This window comes from Geotrypetes seraphini, chromosome 11 (genome assembly GCF_902459505.1).
Source record: "Geotrypetes seraphini chromosome 11, aGeoSer1.1, whole genome shotgun sequence".
Taxonomy (NCBI): Eukaryota; Metazoa; Chordata; class Amphibia; order Gymnophiona; family Dermophiidae; genus Geotrypetes; species Geotrypetes seraphini.
In genome coordinates this window covers 72,593,403-72,618,698 of record NC_047094.1, presented here as the reverse complement: position 1 = coordinate 72,618,698, position 25,296 = coordinate 72,593,403, and the positions used below count along the sequence as shown (strand labels likewise).

At 46.4% G+C, this 25,296-nt stretch overlaps 1 protein-coding gene across 4 annotated transcripts in view; it reads right to left on the bottom strand.

Moving 5' to 3' along the window:
• Nucleotides 1-25,042, bottom strand: part of XRCC1 (X-ray repair cross complementing 1) — a 176,311-nt gene extending 151,269 nt beyond the window's left edge. The window contains exons 1-3 of one of the 4 annotated variants that reach the window (XM_033963446.1): nt 24,905-25,042; nt 10,128-10,240; nt 1,377-1,469 (exon numbers count right to left, since the gene is read on the bottom strand). In XM_033963446.1, coding sequence (XP_033819337.1) covers nt 1,377-1,469; nt 10,128-10,178 — 144 coding nt within the window. In that variant the 5' untranslated portion in view covers nt 10,179-10,240; nt 24,905-25,042. The other 3 variants (XM_033963445.1, XM_033963444.1, XM_033963447.1) reach the window with 3 other exon arrangements.
• Between the last annotated feature and the right edge of the window lie 254 nt (nt 25,043-25,296).

Here is a 25,296-nt window from a genome sequence, read left to right as displayed (position 1 = left end):
AGATGGTCTCAGCCAGCAACCACTGCTTATAATTTTATTAAAGCACTAGGGTTGCGGATCTGAGCACTGAACTATCACAAAAAGGCCCAGGCACTGCAATGAAAAACTACCACCAGACAACTCAGGGCCTAGGTGGAAACAGGGGGGGGAGGGTCTCGGCCACACAAGTCTAGCAGAAGAGAACTCCCACAGGCCTCAGCCCCAACCAGTAAAAGGAACTAATCAAACCATATATGCAGAACTACACTTCTCCCTCCATATCCGCGGTTTCAGCACCCGCAAATTCAGTTATTCGTGATTTTTGCCCAGATCTCCCCCTTGCTTTTAACAACAGAAACGCTGCATCCCAGACCTTACCTGGTGGTCTAGTGGTGACACGGGGCAAGATCAATCTTTCTATACTCCTGCCCCGTGCAGAGCCGTCATCAAAATGGATGCCGTGAGTTCCCATTGTAGTCTCGAGATTACAACGAGAACTCACTGCAGGGAGGCAGGGGGTAGATCAGAGTCGGCCTAAAAGTTATTTGTAAATTTATTTTTGGGGATCTCCCCCAAGAAAGAAATAGAAAATTTAAGAGACTGGAGGGTTCATCGTCTACCACCTGCTGAAGATTGGGAATACTGATTCTATCAGGGATCGTGCAGGGTTCTTATTGGCTCACTTAAGAATCAGAATTCTCAGTCTCCATTTGCTGGTAGGCATGCATAACCCATCAGTCTCTCTGGGCCAGTCCGAATGGATGCTAAGGAAAAGGCAGTTAAGAAGAGGATAAGCTAGTCTTCATAACATACAAGAAGGGATGGAAAAATTGCTTTCTACTGCATAAGAACATAAGAATTGCCACTGCTGGGTCAGACCAGTGGCCCTTAGGTCAAAGAACAGTGAGTCTAGCCCTATCTGCGTACATTCTGGTTTAGGAGAAGGAGAAACTTGTCTAACTTTGTCTTGAAATCCTGGAGGGTGTTTTCCCCTATAACAGCCTCCGGAAGAGCGTTCCAATTTTCCACCACCCTCTGGGTAAAGAAGATTCCATATGAATGTAAAGAAGTTCTATCCCCTTTTATCTTTAGAGAGTGCCCTCTCGTTCTCCCTACCTTGGAAAGGGTGAACAACCTGTTGCAATGAGTAAAGTTCAAACATACACATTTGTCTCACATGTCTTTGCTAAGTTTATGAATTATGCTTTGTACATTTGCGATCAGGATACAATGAAACCTATGGAGGTCTTTCCGCTGCAATAACCACAACTATCTGAGGGTTCCCTTGGACTTGGTGCATATCTCAGAGAAGTGACTGAAAAGCCCCACCTCCTGTACTTCCCTCCCCCATCCTTGGCAGCATCAAAAGAGAGAAAGGCTGAAGTGCTTGCACTCACCTGTAAGATAACTGAAACTTGTTTCTCTCCAGCCTTGCTAGACTTCCATTTCCTGTATGTATCAGCTTTCAGTAGATTCTCTGCCTTATGAGTCTGGAGGGGCAAATAGAAAAGTAATAAAATAAATGAATCAAAAGATGATTTGCCCATTTCCAAAGCTGCTTTAGGACTCAAAAGAGATTTTATATGCTCTCAGGAATGCCTCAGTACATTTGGACATGCATTGGTAAGGGACCATGCCAAGGCTGCAGCAAAAGTTATACTACAGTAGACTCTGTTAACCGGAACTCAAGCAACCAGAACTATCAAGCAACTAACAAAAAAATAAAAAATAAATAAATACTTTAATACTTTAAATAAAAATGAAAATAAAATCAATTTCTGGGAGAAAGTTGTGTAGACTTGGCACACCGCACCCGAGTATGCCTACGCTTTGCCTATCACATATCCGGTAGTTTGTCTGGAACAGTTTATGGTATGGTATAGTATTAGTTTGGCTTATTTTTAATAGTAACTCTCAAGCAACCAGAAACTACATTTAACCGGCATCTATCAATCCCCATGGGTGCTAGTTAACTGAGAATCTACTGTATAAGGTCTATTTTACAAAGAATACTAAGATCAAAATCAAGACATCCAGATTGAGACATGCTCAGTTCCAACGGTATTTTTCAAGCAGCTTTAAGCCTTTTGTAAAAATACATAAGAACATTTAGGAGTGCATATGTACAGTATGTGCAATCATGCACAGACAGAACTGCCATTTCACTAATATACATGTGGCAAAAAAAATGAATGTCGTGAATCTGGAAGCATTATAATTTCCATGTGCGACCATCCATGTAGCAGTGAAGCCACAGTTTTTCTCTTCTCATTTTAGAGACATAAATAAACTGGTGATTAAGGAAAATTATTCCCTTAATCCTTTGTATAAAGCCCTAGCTGAAATGAGCAGATTTAAAAATCTGTGTGTGCCTCTGAGATGGTGCAAAGCGTGATGGGGCAAGTTTGTTTCTATATGCAGTACATGTATTCCACTGTAAAATGGGGAATGTATGGGAAAATTAGGTTATCTTGATAATTTTCTTTGTAGTAGAAGGACAAAGGGTTAACTCCCTCTTCCCACAAACTGTTTGCAGAAGGATGTCGATCACATCTTTCAGCTCTGTCTCCTTACCCAGTGGAGTGTATTGCTACCTTCAGTTTGTACCAAAAGCAGTTGATCACCACTGTAACTAAGAAAATGTGAAGGAGGAGCACAGGGAACATCCCTGACAAGTCAATTCCGTTATGCTCTGTAACAAATATAATAAATAATAAACATCAAAAACTTAGGTGGAACGAACCACCCACCTGTCTGTGTGCTACCAGTACTAACACAAATGGAGATCTGAAATAGAGAACTACATGGGAACGGGGCTGATGGGAATCCCATGAGGATTCCCCCCCCCCAGGTCGTGGGTATGGTGGAACCTCTTGTGGAGCTCCCGCAGGTGTGCTACTTCATTCTAAGACATCCAAGTGCTGCCTCCTTTCTTCTAGCCACACTTGCTTCTTTCACAAAGCTATGGACAGCGGTTCCTACATACTGCCCACAATTGACCCAGAAACCTTCCCTCTAACAAGAAGTTTTTGCAGAAGACAGGATAGGAGAAACAAGAGAAATTAGAACAAACTTGATGGAAAAATACATTTCTAAGCAAAGGTAAAAAAAGGAATTTATTGACTGAAATACATTAGCTTTAGGAAATATATATAGCAGATGTCTTTATATTCTGTTCAATAGAAAAGGAAATGCATTTCTAGTTTTATTTCTTTAGTGTTGAAGTACTTATTGACTCTAGCTGTAGCTGGTGGGGATACCCAAGCATCGCCAGCTGAGAACCTCCTCCAAAAGGTGGCCAGAACTCACTTCTATCAAGCATAGCAGTCGCTGGCAGCATCCTTGAGCCACTGAGATGCCAGCATCTGTGGCTAAGGGATGCTGCTGCTGCCTGCCAAGTCTGGTAAAAGGGACTTTTGGCCACCTTCAGAGGAAGTCTTCAGTTGACATAGCTTGAGGGTCCTCATCAGTTGGAGTATTTATATTTTATATTTACATTAGAGGCTCTGGCAGAGACCCATTTACAAAGTAGGTATTCTTCTTAATTAATATTTCCAAATTTAAAAAGTGTGTCTTTGCTTATTTGTAAATGGGTCTCTATCACAGCTTCTAATTCAGTAACATAATTAAATGAAATTATTACTTCTGAAGTTTATGAGGATAGACGGGGACGGATTTGATTCCAGCGGGAATAGATTCAATTTCTGTCCCCGCATGACTCTCTAACCTGAAAGTCTCATCCCATTCTAATTTGTCCAAGTTCTTACTTGTTGGGGGTTTTTTTTTTGTTGTTTGTTTGTTTGTTTTTTTGGTGGGAGGGGTTACCACTGATATGTTCTTTCCTTTTCCAGCTGGCAGAGAAAATTCCCCAGCTCTGGATATACATGCCAGTCAGAGTCAGAAAGTAGGCAAAGTAACTGACACGGCAGGGCTTCTGGAATCCTTTGCTCTTCTACTACAAAGAAAATAATTGAGATAACCTAATTTTCCCTTGCTCTGCAAAGGGCAAGGATTTTGGATGATAGGTGACATACCAAAGCAGTCCCTTGTATCTAAGGAGAGACAGATGAGTCTGCCCTTAAAACCGAGGATCCAAAGGCAGTGCTCCCTTTAGTGCTCCTATATCCACTCTGTAAAACTCTGTAAAGGTATGGAGAGTAGATAACATAGGTGCCCTGCAAATCTCCTCAGGCAAGATCACCCTGGTCTCCACCCATAAGGAAGCTCCACTTCTAGTCGAATGCGCTTTGACAGAGAGAGAGGCGGCCAATGTACACTGGAGAAATCACCATTCAAATCCATCTAGAAATGGACGCTTTAGAAGCTGGCCTGCCTCATCTAGCCTGGCTGGTCAAAACAAAAAGAAGAACCAAGACACAAAACTCACTGGTTTCTTCCAGGTAGCAGAGAAGAACTTTCCACACCTCCAGCAATTTCAACACTTTATCCTGTTTCTTTGAGCCTGTGGGCTGGAACACTAGCAAACAGACTTCCTGACTGACATGGAAGGCTTAAACAACCTTCAGTAAGAACGAAGGAACCGATCATAAAGCAATTCCCACTTCTGCAATCTTAAGAAATGGCTCTCTACATGAGTGCCTGTAACTCCGATACTCTTCTCACAAAAGCGACTGCCACCAGAATCAGTTTTAGCAGGAAGATCTAGTAGCGACGCCTCCTGTAGAGGCTCATGCAGAGCTTTACTGAGCCCCTTCTACACAAGGATAAGGTTCCATGATGAGAAAGGCATATGCACTGGAGGACACAGTCTGAGCACTCCCTTCAGAAACCTGGACACATCCAGAGGAGCTTCCAGAGAATCCTTTTCCACTCGAGCTCTAAAATATGAGAAACCTGCCACAGGCACCTTAAGAAAGCCAACTGACAGCCCCTTTTCAAGTTATCTTGCAGAAAGGCTAGGGCCACAGAAATCAGGGCTCACAAAGGTTCTATTTCCTCTGTCGCGCACCACTGCTGAAACATCTTCCAAGCCTTGGCATAAGCCAGCAATGGTCACGGCCTCTTACCTCTAAGGAGGGTAATAATAATTACTTCCAAGTATCCTTTCTTCATTAAGGCTTCATGCTCAAGAGCCATGCCTTAAGCCTGAAGCGTTCCAGATCCTCCATGGGAACTGGACCCTGACCAAGTAGATTTCACTGAACTGGTAACTTGAAGCTCTTGTCTCTCTGGAGGCGAACTGGATCCATGTACCTTGGCCAAAGCGGTCAATGCGGAGCCACTAGGACCACTAGTTCTGGGTGATTCACTAGTCTGTGAATGACTCCGCCTATCATGGACCACAGAGGGAATACACATAACATCCCTTCCTCCGGCCACAGCTGAACCAGAATATCCAATTTGGCATTTCCGGGCTTGAAGCATCAGCTTTAGTGATATACCTTCCTATTTGTGGCTGAGACCATGAGATCCATTATTGGTTGTCCCCAACGCCGAACAATGGGGATGAACGCCTTCTCAGACAACAACCAGTCTCCTGGGTCCAAGGTCTGCTGGCTGAGATAGTCATCTTGTACATTCTCTGTTCCAGTTACATGAGCTGCTGAGACCGTCAGTAGGTAAGCTTCTACACAACGGAACAACATCTGGGCTCCCAGACGCAAGGGAGCACTCCTGGTGCCTCCCTGCTGGTTTACATAAGCTACTGTTTTCCTTACAGGGATTTTTTTAATCATCTGCAATGCCAGACGAATGGCTTGTAGCTCCAGATGATTGATGGACCATTTCTCTGAGTGAAATCACCAGTCCAGAACCAGATGCCTGTTACAATAGCCTCCCCATCCATAAAGACTGGCATCTTTCATCAGTATCACCCAGGAGGATGTGCGTAGAGGCGCACCCTTTAACAGAGAGTCTGGGCGGAGCCACCAACACAAGGTTTTCCGTGACTCCGCTGTCTAGGGAAGCGGTCACTGGAGCGAGTCTGCCTGTGGAGAATATGGAATCCTGAAGGAGGCACCCATGTGCCTTCACCCAAGGGACCACCTCTATGTTTGCTGCTATTGACCCCAGAACCTGGAGGTAGTGCCACAGGAACCATTGTCAAGAGGTCTGAACTTTTTCCCGAGTATCTGTTTGCCTGGCTTGGGTAGAAAGACATGGCTCTCTGCCATTTTGAAACAGACCCCTAGGTACTGCAGGTATTGAATCAGTTCTAAGTTACTCTTCTGGAAGTTGACTATCCAACCCAGGTCTTGCAAGAGGCAGACTACTTGGGTCAATGCTTGTTCTCCATCCAATTTGGACTGGGCTCTGATCAGCCAATCGTCTAAGTACGGATGCACCTGTATCCCCGCCTTCTGAAAATGCACTGTTACAACAACCATCACCTCTGGTGAAGGTGCGTGGTGCTGTTGACAGGCCAAAGGACAGGGCGGAGACCTGTAAGTGCCTCTCCAGGACATGGAATCTCAAGCACTGCCTGTGTTCCAGAAATATGGGAATGTGACGATAGGCCTCTATCAAATCCAGGGAGGTTAGAACTTCTCTTTGTGTCATTGCTGCAATGACTGACCACACATGCTTCATGTGGAAGCAAGTACTCTCAACGTCGCATTTACCAAATTCAGATCCAGAATTGGCCTCCAGTCATCTGAGGCTTTCTTGGACACTATGAAGTATATAGAGTATCTGCCTATGGTCGACTCTTCACCGAGTACGGGCTCTATGGCTCAAAAATCAAAAAGCCTTTTTACCATCAACTGGACACTGACTGCTTTTTCTGGTCATCCAGATGGAGAGTCTACAAAAGGGTTAACAGAACTCAATCTTGTAACCCTCTTGAATAATATCCATCCCCCAGTGATCCAGGCAGATCTGCATCTGAGCCTCCCAGTAAGCTGACAACCTTCCTCCTATCTGCGGAAGTACAACCAGAGAGCTGACATCATTGGGTTTTCTTGGAGGCTGCTGCAGCGCAAGACCCAAAAATCTTGGACTTTCTGGTACCACCAAACCTATGTCTCGACCCTTAATACAGTTTCCAAGTAGAGGAACCACCATAGTACTGATGAGATCTCCAGGATCCTTGAAAATTACCTCGACAGACCCTCTAGGGGCCTGAGGTCTGCTGTCTGACAAGGCCTTAGGGTAACAATCTGTCACAATGGCCATAAGAGCATCCAGCCCTTACTAAACAGCATGTGGCCCTTAAACAGAAGCCTGCTCAATCTGGCATTAGAAGCTGAATTCCCCCACCCATTGTCTGATCCAGAGTATGCTGCAGGTGGAAACCGAGTAAGCAGAAACTTTGCTTAGGGCTCTATGTCACAGAAAGCATCTGCCACATAATCCACCCCCAGCAGCATAAACTGGGGGCATACGACATCATCCGTTTCTGGAATCAGACGTAACCTAGTATGACAGACACATGCCAGGAAGGCCACTGCTGCGGCCTTAGTCCCCAGAGCCAGGGCCTCAAATTGCCTTTAAGAGCAACATCCACCCTATGATCCTGCACATCCTTTAAAATTACCTGATCTTCACTAGGCAGGAAAGTATGCATAATAACCTGAACCACTAGTAAACCCACTTTAGGCTATACAAAGAGCAGTTGAAAGTCAGGAGTTGTAGGGTAAAACTTAAGACAGTCTTAGCCAACCATAAGGAACCCTCTAGGGAATCCCAATGCTCTTGTCATAAGTGAGCACTGGTGTCTGTAGAGAAAAGAATCCTAGTACTACTGCAATGCAATCCTGTTGGTTGTTCCGAAGTACATGATCAGGCAGATTCAAATGTTACAAAATGCAGCAGCAAGATTTCTGCTGGAAAAATCGAGGCAGACGAGTGCCACCCTGCTACTGAAAGAGTTACACTGGCTCCCAATTGAAAGCAGGGTGAAATTAAAGATCTTGTTGCTGACACACAAAATCATTCATATCTCAGAACCGCAATATCTAGCAGCCAGACTACATTACCATACTCCAGCATACACCCTGAACGTGAGCCAAGAATACCTGCTGGAAATACTCTCCTTCAGAAACATCAAATACAAAAGTGTCAGGACAAGAATGTTCTCTGTGATGGCTCCAAGGTGGTGGAACTCCCTTCCAAAGGAAATAAAACTACAAAAAGGAACCAGAAAGTGCTTTCAAGGAGAAGGACGATTGCTTGCCACAGGCAATATATGCCAACGAGAAGACCATCTTGATATGGTAGTCATAGACGCTGGTCTACCATGTCTAGCCTGACTTGTGAGCACAAAGAGAAGATCCGACATTCTGAACTCATTGTTGACCTCTAGATATCATAGGAAGGCTCTCCTCATCTCCAGCTTCCCCAGAATCCGATCCTTTTTCTTTGACCCTGTGCTCTAGAACACTGGTAATTTTATCTCTTGATTGACATGAAATGCCAAAACAACCTTAAGCAATAAGGATGGGACTGGACATAAGGAAACTTCCGCCTCCTCGATCTTGAAGAAGGGCTCCCTGCATTATAGCACCTATGGCTCCGAGACACATCTCGCTGATGTAATGGCCATGAGAAAAGCGGTCTTGATAGTAAGATCCAACAAGGGTGCCTCCTGAATAGGCTCATACGGAGTCTGATTGAGGACATGCAAAACCACATTAAGGTTCCACAATAGAAATGGATGTCCTACTATTGGTCTGAGCCTTAGTGCTCCCTTTAAGAATCTGGCTAAGTCTGGATGAGAAGCCAAGGGAGCTTTGCATCCACGGGCTTTGAAATACGAGAGATCTGCCACTTGAACACCGAGTGACATCACTGTGAGCCTTTTGTCAAGACCTGCTTGGAGGAAAGCCAGCACCATTGCCAGCACTTTCTCTTTTGTGCACCAGTGTTGAAACGTTTCCTATGCCTTAGCGTAAAAGCAGAGACCTTCTTATGCTTCTTGGCCCTGAGGAGAGTAACAAAGGCTACCTCAGAGAATCCTTTGCACTCTAATGCCACGCACTCAAGAGCCATGCCTTAAGGTCAAAGCGATCTGAATCTTCAATGACCCCTGAGACAGAAGATCATGCTATACCTGCAATCTAAGACCCTTGTTCCTCTGAAGACTCACTAGGTCTCCATACCACGTCCTGCATGGCTAATCTGTTGCTATGAGGACCAATCTTCCTGGGTGGTTTGCTATTCTGTGAAGAATCTGCCCTATCATGGGCCATGGAGGAAACACGTACAAGAGTTCACTCTTTGGCCACAGCTGGACTAGGGCATCCAGACCTTTGCTTCTGGGCTTAGATCTTTGACTGAAGAAGTGGTCTGCCTTCTTGTTCCTCACCATAGTCATCGGATGGAAAGCTGGCCCACCCCATCAACGAAAGATGGACTGAAAAGCTACTGCAAATAATGTTCATTCTATCAGGTCTAAGGTCTGTCTGCTGAGTTAATCGGCCTGTACATTGTCCACTCCTGTTACACATGCTGTGGAGATCGCCTGTAGGTGTAGCTCTGCCCACCAGAACTATAAGTGGGCTTCCAGGCTCAGACCAGATCTAAGTGTGCAGTCCTATTAATCATCTTATCATGTGATTCTTAGGGGTGGAGGAGGAGAAGATGCAGTTCAGCAACTAGGGATACGGACCCCAAGCTCCACTAAGTTTTCTGCAGGCTACTCAAACAGGTCCCTAAGGAATTAAGCAGACCAAGTCTGCTTCTTCTCCACATAAGCAGGGCTTTCCCCTGCACTGAGGAGCTCTGGTTCACCGATAGACACAAAAAAATACTGAAAATAATAAAGAAATATACAGAGCAGAGCAGATCATATCTGGCTCATGTGCAAAAATAAAAACTGAAGGGGGCAGCAGAGATCTCTGGAGGAGGAGGATTTGAAAACCTGAAATGGATTCCTTCTGCACAGCTTGCAAGCTTGGGGAAATACCCTACTGTCCAGAATGGCATATCTATTGCACTAGAAATATATTTATATTTTTTTGGCTTTCTCAAACCACACCACTGATATATCTGCAATCTACAGTGTAAATTCCACTGTTTACATGTGGATGTGCTTCTAAAATAACCACTTGTCAGTATAGTACAGATTAATAAGGGACACACACAATAGAAATCAGTCCTATTCATCCCCCTTGCCTTTCAAATAGCTGTGTACACTTCCCATAGAATGCCTGCCCACCTCCCCTACTTCATTCTGCAGTTTTTCTCACCGAGTCCTCACTGCTGCAGGACACAACATGCTTTACTTTAATATCTGGCATTTTTCAGTCCGTTATGAGGTCTGTGCCTTCACCTCCACTGGATCCGTACACATGGGCGTTTCCTAAGGATAGAGATAAAAGGGTTGTAGAGACTAATGGTTTCTTAAACACCACTAAGTTAGATTCAGAAGCCATCTCTAGTGTCTAACTAGTTTCAGATAATTTTACTAAAAGGATTACTTTATATGTTGCCAAAATATCTCTCTCTCCTGTCTGTCTCATGTGCACAGGCACCAAGCTGTGAACAGATTATGAGCACTGTAACAAACATGACCATATCCACAGCAGGCCCTAAGTGTGGTGATGTTCCCAGCATCACCTCTGGCCAACCCAAAGCAATGGAGGGTTAAAGTGGCTTGCTTGGGGCCACAAGGAGCTGCCACCGGATTTAGACATAGGCCCTTTGGATCCTAGCGCACTGCTTTAATCCTATATTGCATAAATTTATTGTTTGACACAAAAAAAATTTGAATCCATAAATGTAATCAAAATGCAACAAGAAGTAATAGTTTTTAATTTTTGTATGTTTAGAGAGTTTTAGGTGTTTTGCTTCAGGGCAACAATGTGCAACTATGCCCCACACATACATATCTATGTAGCCACATAATCTAGTTCAGTATTACTGATGGAAGTTCTGGAAACAATTACTTTGGGGTAAAACACAAGTAGACATCACATTTCTCACACTTGACTTTTGGGATGCCCTTACAGCACAATGTGAACCTGTTGATTAGTCACTCAGGCACTTCCGGTGCCTTGGTCCCCAAAGACCCTCTGGTCACCAGTCAATTTGGATATTCCGGTACCATGGTCCCCGCAGAATGCAAATGAGGTTCTTTGCCTGGCCTGCTGAGAAGAGTTTACATCCTGCAAGTCTTAGCATATGGCTTCTTAGTGCTGACCTCCTTCTAGGCTGATAGCCGTTCTATCCCATCACAGAATCTCAAGAAATATACCTAATTTCAATAAGTGCGACGCAAAAACAGAACATATGGACATAAACTTACATTCTACACTAATTATAATGACAATATTTTCATACAAACCTTTTTAAATGAAACTGTTTTGTCAAATAATAAGAGAAATATAACTTCAAACGTGACCAGAAAAATTCTTGCTGATTTGCAAATAGACAAACTTTCAACTAGTAAACAACACATTTCCACTTATATCAAGAGCTCATACTGGTTATATAATAATCGATATATATTTGCTAGATGGCAGGCCTTTTTATTAGTTTTGGAGGCCACATCTGGCAAAGGATATAAAAAGACTTGAAGTAGTCCAGAGGAAGGCGACGAAAACGGTAAAGGATTTGAACAAAAAGTAGTATGAGAAGAGACTGGAAAACCTAAATATGTATACTCTGGAGGAGAGGACGGACAGGGGAGATATGATACAGACATTTAAATACTTGAAAGGTATTAATATAGAACCAAATATTTTCCAAAGAAGAAAAAATGGTAAAACTAGAAGGCATAATTTCAGGTTACAGGAAGGAAGACTCAGGAGCAATGTTATGAAATTCTTCTTCACAGAGAGGATGGTAGATGTCTGGAATGCCCTCTCAAGGGAAGTGGTGGAGAGAAAAATGGTGATGAAATTCAAAAAAGCGTGGGATAAAAAAATAGAGGATCTCTAATTAGAAAACGAAAGATACAAATTAAAGAACTAAGGCTGGTACTGGACAGACTTGCATGGTCTATGTCCCAAATGTGGTGATTCGGTGTAGGATGGGTTAGGGAGGGCATCAATGGGAACTCCACTAACTTGGAACATGAAGATGTTACTGGCACGACTTTACGGTAGATATCCTGCAAATAATGGGATGGTTGGATAGGCTGGAGTGAGCTTGGGCGACAACTTCAGCATTTGGAACCTAGGACAATACTAGACTTTACAGTCTATGGCCCAGAAATATCAAAGAAAAGGCAAGTTAATTTAATCATTTATTTTTTAATGGGTATAACTTAAGGGCAGACTGGATGGACCATTCAGGTCTTTATCTGCCGTCATTTACTATGTTACTATGATCCAACCCACCATGGCCTACGGCGGGAAAACAGAGAAGCTGCTCTGTGGGCCAGAGCTGAACTAGGGCGTCTAGCCCTGTGCTTCCCCACTCAACTCTTCGACTGAAGAAGCAAACTGCATTTGCATTCTTGGTTGTGGCCATCAGATCCATGTCCCATTTGCCCCAAGTCTGAACAACGAGGAAAAGTACCCTCTGGGACAGAGACTACTCTCCCGGGTCTAAAGTTTGCCTGCTGAGTAAATTGGCCTGGCCATTCTCTATCCCTGCCACATAGGCAACTGAAAAAGATTGCAAGTGCAATTCCACTCATTGGAATAACATCTCGTGCCTCCAGATGAAGGGGAGTGCTTCTGGTGTCTCCTTCTCTGTTCACATAAGCCACTGCAGTGGCATTGCTTGAAAATACCCTGCCTGCCTTCCTCAATAGGAAGGATTGCAACTTCAGCAAGGCCAACCGAATGGCCCTCAGTTCCAGACAATTTATGGACCACTTTCTCTCCAATGGGGACCACCTACCCTGGAGGGGATGACCGCAGCAGAGACCCCCCCACTCCCTCCAGCCACTTTAATTGTTTTTTTTCAGATGTTAATTTCTCCTTCTATCTCCCCAGGCTGCTAACCCCCTCTTGCTGAAGATCATCACTGCATCTCGGTAGCAAACATTTAAATCTCCCGGGTCTTACGGCACACACTGCAAAAATGCGCTCCTTCGTGCAATATCTGTCCATGCTTCTCTCTCTACATGTCTCTATCTTCTTCCTTCCTAACTCTTCTCCTTCTCTCATACTGTTCTCTTTAAATTTCCATTCAAATCCCATTAGTATGGACTCACAAATCACGGTTATATGGTCATATACAAAAATCACACACATATTACCTGACCCCAGAATCAGATGCCTCCAAACTATTCCCAAATGAAAAAAGCAGAGCATGCCTGGTCTTCAAAATCCTCTTTATTAGCAACCAATAATAAAATCCATGTACAAAGCAGTCTTGTCAATCATAAAAGAATGTGGTAAATCATGGACTCAACACGGACCGTGTTTCGGCTAGAGTGCCTGCGTCAGGAGTCCCAAATTTATAAATGGCAAACCAACAATGAGATCCCAATCTGTAAGTGAACGGGATAAAAAGGACTTTGTAACAAAGTGACACTCACACCTACTCTTCAAGGGATTTCAGTTTAATTAATCTTTCCACAATCAATGACTCACTCAATCTTAATCTTAAGGGCTTTTCAAAGCTTCACCTAGAAGAATAATCAGGGGCATGAACATCTGTTACCCAAACTTTGATGAATCCCATTGCACCTCTCAAACAGCAGGTTGTCTCAGCTAAAAAAAAAAACAAACCCTGATTTTCTCAGGAACTGTCACTCATCCGTCGCTAACTTTGCTCCTCGGAATGACGATGGAGACGATGTCACTCCCTCTCTTCTATAAACTCTCTAGTCAAAAAGCAAAAAAAAAATTACTACTCCTCTAAACATATAGCTAAAGCCCATAATTCTTCTTCTCTTTATTTTATTGTATGCGCACTTACTTCACAAAAAAACTAAACAAGGATTGTTTATTTAGGCCCTCTGCTCAACAACTGGCAAACCACTTTATATTACAGAATACAGCTATAAGTTACTGGGACACAACGGGAAATATGACCATGTTACCGCTCTATACAAACAATATCACTGGCTCCCAATTACATACCAAATTCAATTCAAAATTCTGATATTTACTCATACAAATCGTTTATAACAATCTTCATCAATCTTCTACTCTAATAACTCCAAATTCACCTACCTGCGCTAAACGTTTCTCTTTCAGCTCATTATCAGAATTATCTTTACCTTCTCTGGCAGATATTAATCTAAAATTATAGAATATGAATACAAGTTTACTTAAAATTTGATTAAACGCCTATCTTGAATTCTAGGCGATTTACAATGATAAAAATGGGATACAAAATTTAAAATAATAGACGTATACAGATAGAATACAGAGACATGACATACAGTTAAACAAAAGGGAAAGGGGAAAACTACAATAAAGTAAAGGAAAAGAGACATTCAAGGGATAAAACAGTAGGAACATAAGGGGGAAAACCTCTTTGCCACTGGATCTACTGAAGAAATAAGGCAAAAAAGAAAAGTCAGTGTTCGAAGGCGTCTTTAAATATAAAACATTTTAATGCTTCTTTAAATTTGTCTAGATTTTGCTCTTCTCTAATATACTAATCTAGTGAAAGTGGGTAATAAATAATACTGAATGTAGACACCACTCTTTTAATTGAGAGCACTATCCCCACGGAAGAAAAAGCCTCAGGTTTTATTTTAGGTAGAGCATGAATGCTCAAACCTCCTCCACCCACTTCATTGGCAAAAAACCTCCGCAGGGGATGTGCAAGTGCCATGAACTATATTAGTGCAGGACTGAAACAGCTACTGCCTCTAAGTCGTAAGAAACTAAGTGATATTTAAATAGAAGTCGACGTTTCACAGTAAAAACCGTTTCTTCAGGGCATATAAACTTTCACTCTCCAATACGTTTTGAGTTGCTTGCTTTTTCTCAACAGCGTCTCTAATATAAATTGGCAATGAGTTCCAGGTCATGGGGGGCAGTTATTGAGAAAGTAGTTGCACAGCAGATATTAATGATCTTTAGTGAGGGCACAAAGAATAGATGTTGAGTAGCAGATCTTAGCACTCTTGGTGGGTTGTGCAGTATGAGAAGTATGAGAAGTTTATCTATGAAAGAAGATTCCTTGGTTTTATGAGTTTTGAACATTAAGATGGCAATTTTATATAGTATTCTAAAAGGGATTGGAAGCCAATGGGCTTTCTTTAAAAGTGGGGTGACATGGTCGTATTTTACGTCCAATAATCCCTTGGAATCTATTCTTCCCTCCATACTCAATAAACACTTCACTGCTTTTGGTCTCTTTATCCACGAGATGATCACAAGCAGTCTCTCCACTGGAACAATACCTACCCTCTAGAAATTGGCTACTATATTTCCAAAACTTAAACAGACTAACTACTCAGTTGAAGAATGCCCCAACTATCGCCCTAGAGCCAATCTCCCATTTGTGACAAAGGTAACAGAGAAGGAGAAATTAGGTTCTTACCTGCTAATTTACTTTCTTTTAGCTTCTCCAGACCAGTAGAGGTTAATCTTTACGAATGGGTATATATCCAATCATGACCAGCAGGTGGAGACTGAAAACAAAACTGTGGGACAGTATATACTATACTCCCTTCTCTATTTCCCTCAGTCTGCCGAATAGCCAAGCAAAACCAAGAACTGGAAAACAGAAAGAAAACAATACTCCAAACAGGAGTAACAATTAACATACCCAAGTGCTGTTGGAAAATGCAGAGGAGAAATACCCGAAGGAAAATGTCCCCACAGCCCGCCAGCTAAGCCAGCCGAGCCACAGCCGCTGTTCTTCAATTCTCCCCGGCCCTAGAAAAATACTAGAACCCGCAGCAAAAAACAAAAACTGCCCGCAAAACAGCCCCAACAACAACAACAACAGACAGGGTGGGGACCTCTACTGGTCTGAAGAAGCTAAAAGAAAGTAAATTAGCAGGTAAGAACCTAATTTCTCCTTCTTTAGCACTCTCCAGACCAGTAGAGGTTAATCTTTACGAATGGGACGTACCAAAGCAGTCCCTCTCACGGGCGGGACCCCCGAAGGGCCGATACCAGAACACGCTCACCAAACACCGCGTCCCGACGCGCCTGAACATCTACCCGATAATGTCTAACAAAGGAATGCAAGGAGGACCAAACCGCAGCCTTACAAATATCCACTGGAGGCACGAGCGACGACTCAGCCCAAGAAGCCGCCTGACCCCGAGTGGAATGAGCCCTGAGAAACTCCGGAACAGGCTTCTGTCTCAGAAGATAAGCGGAAGCAATCGTCTCCTTGATCCAGCGCGCAATAGTAGCCTTAGAAGCGCCAGCCCCCCGATGAGGACCCGCCAGAAGGACAAAGAGATGATCGGATTTCCGGAACTCCCAGGTCCGCTGCACATAAGAGCGGAGGACCCGACCGACATCCAACTTGCGCAGCTGCCGTTGCTCAGAAGAGCCCTCCCGACCACCCAAGACCGGGAGGACCACCGATTGATTGACATGAAAAGGAGAAACTACTTTCGGCAGAAAGGAAGGAACAGGCCGCAAGACAACCCGCTCCCTAGAAAATTCCAAGAAGGGAGCCCTACAAGAGAAAGCCTGTAGCTCAGAAACACGCCTAGCGGAAGTAATGGCCACCAAAAAGACCGCCTTCAGAGTAAGGTCCTTCAAAGAACAGCCATCCAACGGCTCGAAAGGCGGGCGCACCAAAACAGAGAGAACCAGATTGAGATCCCAAGAGGGAACCGAGGGCCGTAGGGGAGGCCTGAGCAACTTGGCCACCCGCAAAAAGCGAATCACATCAGGAATGGCCGACAAACGCTGACCTGTCACCAACCCTCGAAAAGCCGACAGGGCCGCAAGTTGAACCCGGAGAGAAGACCAAGCCAGGCCTCTATCCAGGCCATCCTACAAGAACTCTAGAATATTAGGCAGGGAAGCGCGAAAAGAGACCACTCCCCGCGCCCGGCACCATCCCTCAAAAAGACGCCAAACCCACACATAAGCCCGAGAGGTAGAAAGCCTCCGGGACCCCAAGAGTGTAGAGATCACCTTATCTGAATATCCCTTCTTACTAAGGCGACCCCTTTCAAGAGCCAAGCCGTAAGACAAAAGGGAGACGGGTCAAACATGGGAATGGGACCCTGCGTCAGAAGATCGTCCAAGAGAGGCAGAGGAAGAGGATCCGCCACCAGATGCCTCACCAGATCCGCATACCACGGACGTCGAGGCCAATCCGGAGCCACCAGAACCACCAGCCCCGGATGGTGAACAATGCGAAGAAGTACTCTGCCCACTAATGGCCAAGGAGGGAACACATACAACAGCCCCTCCGTCGGCCATGGTTGGACCAGAGCATCCAGACCCTCGGCCAGACCGTCCCTGCGACGACTGAAGAAGCGGGGCACTTTGGCGTTGCCACTCGTGGCCATCAGGTCCATCAGGGGCTGCCCCCAAGTCTGCACTATCAACTGAAACGCCACGGCGCCGAGACACCACTCTCCTGGATCCAGGAAGTGACAACTGAGGAAGTCTGCCTGAACATTTTCTACCCCGGCTATGTGAGAGGCCGAGAGGTCCAGAAGATGGGACTCCGCCCAAACCATGAGCCGAGCCGCCTCCTGCGCCACCTGAGTGCTCTTGGTGCCCCCCTGACGATTGACATAAGCCACCGCGTGGCATTGTCCGACAGGACTCTGACCGACTTGCCCAACAAAAGGGAGTGGAAAGCTAACAGCGCCAGCCGGACCGCTCTGGTCTCCAACACGTTGATCGACCAGGAGGCCTCCTCCGTGGACCAGGTGCCCTGAGCTGAGTGACCCAAACACTGAGCCCCCCAACCGAGGAGACTCGCATCCGTAAGGAGCACCGTCCACTGCGGGAGATCCAGACCCACCCCCTGAACCAGGTGAGGGGTCCGGAGCCACCAGCGCAGACTGCAGCGCGCCATGCCTCGCAGGGGAACAGGAACATCCAAACCGTACCTCTGGGGAGACCACCTCCGGAGCAGAGCATACTGAAGAGGACGCATGTGGGCCCGCGCCCACCTCACCACGTCCAGGGACGCCGCCATCGACCCCAAGACTTGGAGGAAATCTCGCGCCCGAGGACACCGGGACGCCAAAAGCAGGCAAATCTGAGATTGCAATTTGCTCACCCGGGCCTCTGGAAGGAAGACCTTCCCCAAGGAGGTGTCGAACAGAACCCCAAGGTACTCCAGACGCTGAGCCGGGACCAACCGACTCTTGGAAAGGTTGACCACCCAGCCCAGCGACCGGAGAAACTCCACCACCCGAGCCGTAACCCGGGAACTCTCCTGCAACGACTTTGCCCGAATCAACCAGTCGTCCAGGTAGGGGTGTACCAGGATGCCCTCCGACCGCAAGGCTGCCGCGACGACCACCATCACCTTGGTGAACGTCCGGGGAGCCGTGGCCAGACCAAAGGGAAGCGCACAGAACTGATAGTGCCGACCCAAGATCGCAAAGCGAAGGAAGCGCTGGTGAGAGGCCCGAATGGGAACATGCAAGTAGGCCTCCGTCAGATTGAGAGAAGTGAGAAACTCCCTCGGCTGAACCGCCAGAATGACCGACCGCAGAGTTTCCATGCGGAAAGATGGAATCTTGAGAGCCCTGTTGACCCCTTTCAAATCCAGGATGGGCCGAAAGGTCTCCTCCTTCTTGGGCACCACAAAGTAAATGGAGTACCTGCCTGTGCCCCACTCCGGAGAGGGCACTGGAACAACTGCTTTGAGATCTAGCAAGCGCTGAAGGGTCTGGCGAAAAGCCTGCGTCTTCCAAGGAGTCTGACATGAAGAGGCGAGGAAAAGGTCCGGCAGAGAGTGGGCGAACTCCAGGGCATAACCGACCCGCACCACCTCCAGGACCTACTGATCGGACGTGATCTCGGCCCATTTGGGGAAAAATGTGCGCAGCCGGGCCCCCACCGGAACCAAAGGGGGCGCCGGCAAGGAGTCATTGTGCAGGACGGGAAGCGGGGGAACCAGCGGAGGGATTCCCTGCCCCCCGACGGGCCCCCCGAAAGGGCTGCATGCGCTGGAAGAACCGACCCCGGGAAAACCCTGGAGCCGGGAAAGAAGCAGCCCCACGCCCAGGGCGATACTTGCGAAACTCCCGCAAACGCCCCCGGGCAGCGCCACCCCGAGACGCAGGGCGGGCACGGTCCTCAGGCAGACGGGGCACCTTTGAGTCCGTCAGAGTCTGAATCAACTTATCCAATTCCTCCCCAAACAAAAAGGACCCCCGAAAGGGAAATTTAGTAAGCTTAGCTTTAGACGCAGCATCCGCCGCCCAAGCGCGCAGCCACAAAATACGCCGCGCGGCCACACCAAAGGCCATAGACTTAGCCGAGATCCGCACCAAGTCATACAGAGCATCTGAGAGGAACGAGGCAGCCATCTCAATCTTCGCCACCTCCTGATCCATCAGAGACCAGTCATCAGACTCCCGATCCAGTACACGCTCAGCCCACCGAAACATGGCGCGAGCGACCAGCCCCCCACAAATAGCCGCCTGGACCCCAAAGGCAGAGACCTGAAAATTTTGCTTAAGGATGTTCTCCAACTTGCGCTCCTCAGAGTCCCGCAAGGCAGAACCGCCCTCAACAGGCACGGTATGCCGCTTAGAAATCGCCGAGACCACCGCATCTACGACTGGCGATGCTAAAGTAGCCTGATCCCCCTCTGGGATGGGATACAAACGAGCCATGCTGCGCGCCTCCGGCGCCTCCGGCGTTTTCCACTGTTCCAGTATAATATCCCGAATATCCTGATGCATAGGAAAAGAGCGGAAAACGGAATGGATCCCTCGTAGCAGAGGGTCCCCCACACGCGGAGTCTCCGGTGGCGCATCCTCAAAACGCAACACCGAAGAAACCTGTTGAATCATGTCCAGCAGCTCATCTCTCTGAAAAAGGCGCACCACTGACGCCTCTTCGCCGGAGGACGGGAAACCCGACAACCCGCCGCTAGCGGCCGTCCCCTCGAGAGGGTCCTGGAAATCCTCAGAAAGGTCCAGGTCCTCATCCAGACCGACACGCTCCTCCGACCATAAATCCTCATCCCACGACACCCGCGGACGCTTGGACAAGGGAGGAGGAGGAGGGGACGCCACAACAGACGAGAGAGGCAAAGCCGCAGGGAGCGCGGAGGAAACCCCACTCCCCGAAACCCCCTGAGCGCAACCGGGACCCCCAGCCGCCTGAAAATAGGCTCTGCACAAGGGAAAAAAAAAAAATCAGGAGAAAAACCCCCCAAAGGTCCCAAGGGACTCCCTGCCACAGCAGGGGACCCAGCAGAAACCTGCCCCTGTTTTTCCAATACAGGGGGAAGGTCACCTGAGGTGGAAGACAAAATGGAGGGGCCAGACTGAGAAGATGGCGACTTTCCCGCCAAAAATGCTCCCTCCATAGCCTGTAGCGGCTGAGAAGCCTGAACAGTCCCAGCCGCTAAAACAGGCAAGTCGGCATCAGCTGTCAAAATATCAGCTGAGAGGGAATCCCCAACAACCCGACCGTCGGCGGCTCAGGGAATCCCTCCGTGGGCGGTTGGGGAAGACCGGGCTTCCCCACTGCTCCCAGCCGACTCGCGAGGCACCATCAGCGGGGAGCTCTGGGCGCCTGCAGCCGCTGCCGACGGAGCTCCTCCACCGCACCGGCCTGAACACCGCTTGCACAGGCCGGCCGCAAGTGCCTCGCGCCTGGAGCACTTTTTCCCTTTAGAAGTGCTCATTGCTCCTAAGCGACCTAGCTATAAAAAAGTGCCGGTTAGATGAAAAAATACAGTAAAATACAGTTTTCTTAAAGGGAAACAACCCTCCAGACCAGCACTACCTCAGGATTTTTTTTTTTTTACAGAACAGACTCCACAGGCTCTCGAAGCAATATGCCTTGCTTGATTTAGGGGGCAAGGCTTACTGCTGAGGCTCCTCTAAAAAAATGTGGGGAGGTGGAGGAAGTGGGGGGAGGAACCCAGCTCGAGACCCGCCGGGTTTGACACCCCCGAGGTCGGACGAACCCCCAAACAGGGTCCGCCCAAGCTCCGTCCGGCCAAAAACAGGGACTATAAACCCCCTAAACAAATTCCAACAGCCCTACCAAGGGAGATGGGTACAGATCACATCAACACCTGCTGGAGACTGAAAGAAGACTGAGGGAAATAGAGAAGGGAGTATAGTATATACTGTCCCACAGTTTTGTTTTCAGTCTCCACCTGCTGGTCATGATTGGATATATACCCATTCGTAAAGATTAACCTCTACTGGTCTGGAGAGTGCTAAAGAAGCTGGTATTTAACCAACACCCTCTTCTACAAAGCCACGCTAGTGGCTGCCATGCAGCAACAGTCCCAAAGCCCTTTAAATCTCTATGAGCTTCAGGGTCGTTACCGCATGGCTTTGTAGAAGAGGGGGCAACTCTCCTCCTTTCTGGAAAAACAAATGCATTTTACCCCAATTAAACTGGCTTCTAACCACACCATTCTACCAAACTTTCCCTGTTGGACTAACTACTGCAATCAAATACTTTTGGATCATTATAAATCTGTTCTCCTATTCTCACTAGATCTCACAGCAGCCTTTGATAAGATCAACCACTCATTACAACTCCAAAGACTTCAAACTTCAGGTATTACTGGTACAGTTCTAACCTGGTTCATTTCCTATTTCAAAAATCGATCATATCAAGTGAACTCTGAGAATACAGTGTTCAAAATTTTCATTCAAAAATATAGAATTCCACAGGGCTCTATCCTCTCTCCAATACTCTTTAATCTATTCTTAGCCCCCCTATTGACACTCCATCCATAGGTTTCACTGACTTCGCATATGCAGGCGACATTCAGCTTCTACATCCTTTGGACCCTGCCACTACAGATGAAATTCAAGAAATTAACCGTAAACTCACACAGATCAGCCTGTGGCTCAATCAAAACATGCTTGCATTAAACATTTCAAAAATAAAAGGTGTTTTGTTTCCTTGCACAGATTAAGGATGATCTAACCAGGGCTGTGGAGTCGGAGTCGGAGTAAATTTCGGGTACCTGGAGTCGGAGTCAGAAGTACAAAAAACTGAGGAGTCGGAACATTTATCTACCGACTCCATTTTTGAACTTGGCATACCAATCACGAGCGATTCTTTCAGCTATAGCATCCACTATATACACAGCACAAATGTTGCGAGCAGCTTCTGCGGCCTTAGAACCTTGATTAAAAGCAAAAAGAAGGTGGTGTCGAAAATGCTCATTTCTCTCAACTTGACATTCCATTTTAACGATCTGAAAATCTAACCAGTGCTGTGGAGTCGGAGTCGAGGAGTCGGAGGAAATTTTGGGTACTGGAGTCGGAACATTTATCTACCGACTCCACAGCCCTGGATCTAACCATGCCTATCTGTATTGAATCAACCCTAATACAAATGGACACCAAGATGAAACTACAGGGAGTCATCCGTGACCAAAAAAAAAGTACTTTCCACGAACAGATTAAGTGCAGACGTTCAGAAATGCTTTCACAAATTAAAGCTAATACATTCAATATTTTTCCTCCTTAATCCCCCTTTCTTAACATTCCGATTCACTCTCTAGTAATCTCTCACCTCGATTACTGTAATTTGTTATACCAATTTTTTTTATACAGAAGGAAATACACCGGCTCCAAATTATCCAAAAAACACAGCTATAAAACTCATCTATAAAGCTATATTCGACCTTACTCCGAGACGCCCATTGGATACCAATTCCACACCATATAACTTACAAATTACTTCTTCTAACATTTAAAACTAGACTCGTAAACACCCCAGCATTTATCAATAAATTCCTTACCTCTTACATCCCATCGAAAACATTGAGATCAAATACAAAATACATGCATACAAGTATGTTCTTATGAATACATACACAAAATTTCTCATACTTTTCTTGGAATCATTTGATAAAAACATAAAGATGCCCTTGTCCCATCTGTAGAATCTGAAAGCAGAGAGATTATGGATGCCTTTCAAGATGCTCTTGCTGAGACAAATGGTGATAGACCTTATGAGGGAAGGAGAGGTGCCAGATATACTGTGTTTTTCGCTCCATAAGACGCACATTTTCCACCCCCAAAAAGGGGCAGAAAGAAAAGTTTGTTTTTTTGTGGATGACACAAATATGCAATGAAGTGCACATCCAGGAGGGAATAGACAACGTTAAGTAGTAACCTAGGAAATAACATCAGATAAAGACTTGCGCCTTCTATCACAGTGTCTCGCAAACTCTCTGGAGCTGCGACATACTAAACTCAGGACTGTGGCTGGAGGGCATCAGGAATTGCATGGACATTGGGGTCCTGAGCCGCCAGTGGGGGAGAGGATGCTAGAAGAGGAGAGGCGCCGGTGAGGAGAGGTGCTGGCTGATTTCCTACAGGATGTGCCTGTCCTTCAGGACTGCCTTCAGGACCCGAGACTCGTGATAATTGACAGAAGCCATTCGGGAGGGAGCGCGGGCCCAGGAAGTGGTGGGGGGGCTGCCTTTTGCCTATGCATGCTGGACCACCAGGCTATAGGGGTGTTTTTGAAAGGTGCGAAGGGGCAGGGGGGTGTTTTTAAAAGGTACAGGGGATTTACAAAAGTACTGGGGGGACAGGGTGCAGAGCCTGGCAGGGAGGGGGGAAAGGGTGAGATCCTGGCAAAGAGTGTGGGGTTGGGTGCAGAGTCTGGGGGACAGGGTGCAGAGCCTGTTAGGGAGTCTGGGGGACAGGTTGCAGAGCCTGGGTTAAGAATGTATTTTTTTGTTCGTTTGTTTTCCTCCTCTAAATCTAAGGTGCGTCTTATGGAGCAAAAAAATACAGTAATTAGAGGCATGATGTAATTAGAGTCATGGCCAGTCTCCACTTTCAAAAATCTTTTGTAATATCGCTGTCTATATAGTTTCTTCCTCTGTAAACCGCTCTGAACTGTTTGTGGTATTGCAGTATATAAAAATAGAGTTATTATTAACCAAAGATTGCAATAACACATGTGTTGGGTTTTTTTTTGGGGGGGAGAAACGATCAGTTGAAAAGGTACCATAGTCACTTGCATCTCTTAGTACTACAAGCACTATTTCAATCCTAGCCCCAGTGCCATGGGTCAGTACTGGTAAAAGTTTGTGCATTGGGGACCAACACACTTATTTTTACCAGCACCAATGGACACTTTTGAAATAGCTCATTTCCACAAGAGAAAAATGGCTTTTTGACATTTGACAACTACAGAGAAACCAAGTCATAAGTTTTGTGGATGCTTCAGCACCACGAACACTGAACAAACCCCCTTACTGTGTACAGCGAGGAATAATCTTGATTAGGTTTTGTAAACCTAATCATTTTGGAAAAGCCGGTTCCTATGTACCAAGTCACACGCATTTGACTGCCCTCAGTACCCTTCGTCAGGCGCATTAGAGCACAGGTGTCAAAGTCGGTCCTCGAGGGCCGGAATCCAGTCGGGTTTTCAGGATTTCCCCAATGAATATGCATGAGATCTATGTGCATGCACTGCTTTCAATGCATATTCATTGGGGAAATCCTGAAAACCCGACTGGATTACGGCCATCGAGGAGGGACTTTGACACCCCTGCTAGAGAATTAGTCTCTCCTCCCATGATCTGTCAACTCTGATCTGCCCCACTCTTCTCGTTCGCTCTCCCTGGTCCCAACATGTCTCCCCCCCCCCCCTCTCCGCGACCCAGCACATCTCCCTCAACAATCACCGCACCCTCCACCGTTCTACCATCAAACTCATACCCAAGATCCCACACCACCATTCCTACAGCCTTCCATCTCCAGCGCCCCGTCCCCTCTTACACTTCTCTCCTTCGGATGCGTCCCGCCTTATTGGGAACAGGAAGTTGCATCAGAGAGCGGGACGCCGAAGAATTGAAACAAGTTGCGTCAAAGGAGGGCGGGACGCCGGAGACAAAAAAGCCGATAAGCTTGTCACGGCGATTTGAAAGGCAATTCAGAGAGCTAAAAAAGGAACGGGGTTTGCAGGAAACCCGCATGGATGGAGATATTTCTTACGAAGTTCCCGTAGGCGTGTACGAGCTTCTCCAATTACAAACTACCCAAGGTTCTCCATGGCATTCAAGCACCGCCTCCTCCTAGTCCTACTGCTTTAGCGCAGGCGCACTTGTCAGCTCCGGCTGACACTAACACTTGCACAGGCTAGTGACATCAGAAACTATCACTTGATCTACTGGTACTTGTGTTAGCGACTTCCACGTGCAATCAGTTCGCAGCAATGCTGATTGCTTGTCTTTTTTATTTTTTATTATTCGCGCTGGTTCCGTTTTGTGTATAAAACATATGCATTGACCTAAGGCGAAGTTAAGGGCATATGGGGGGGGGGGGGGGGGAGGGGAGACTGCATAGGTTAAAAGTAGCATACCGGCTGGTTTAAGCTTCAGGACGGA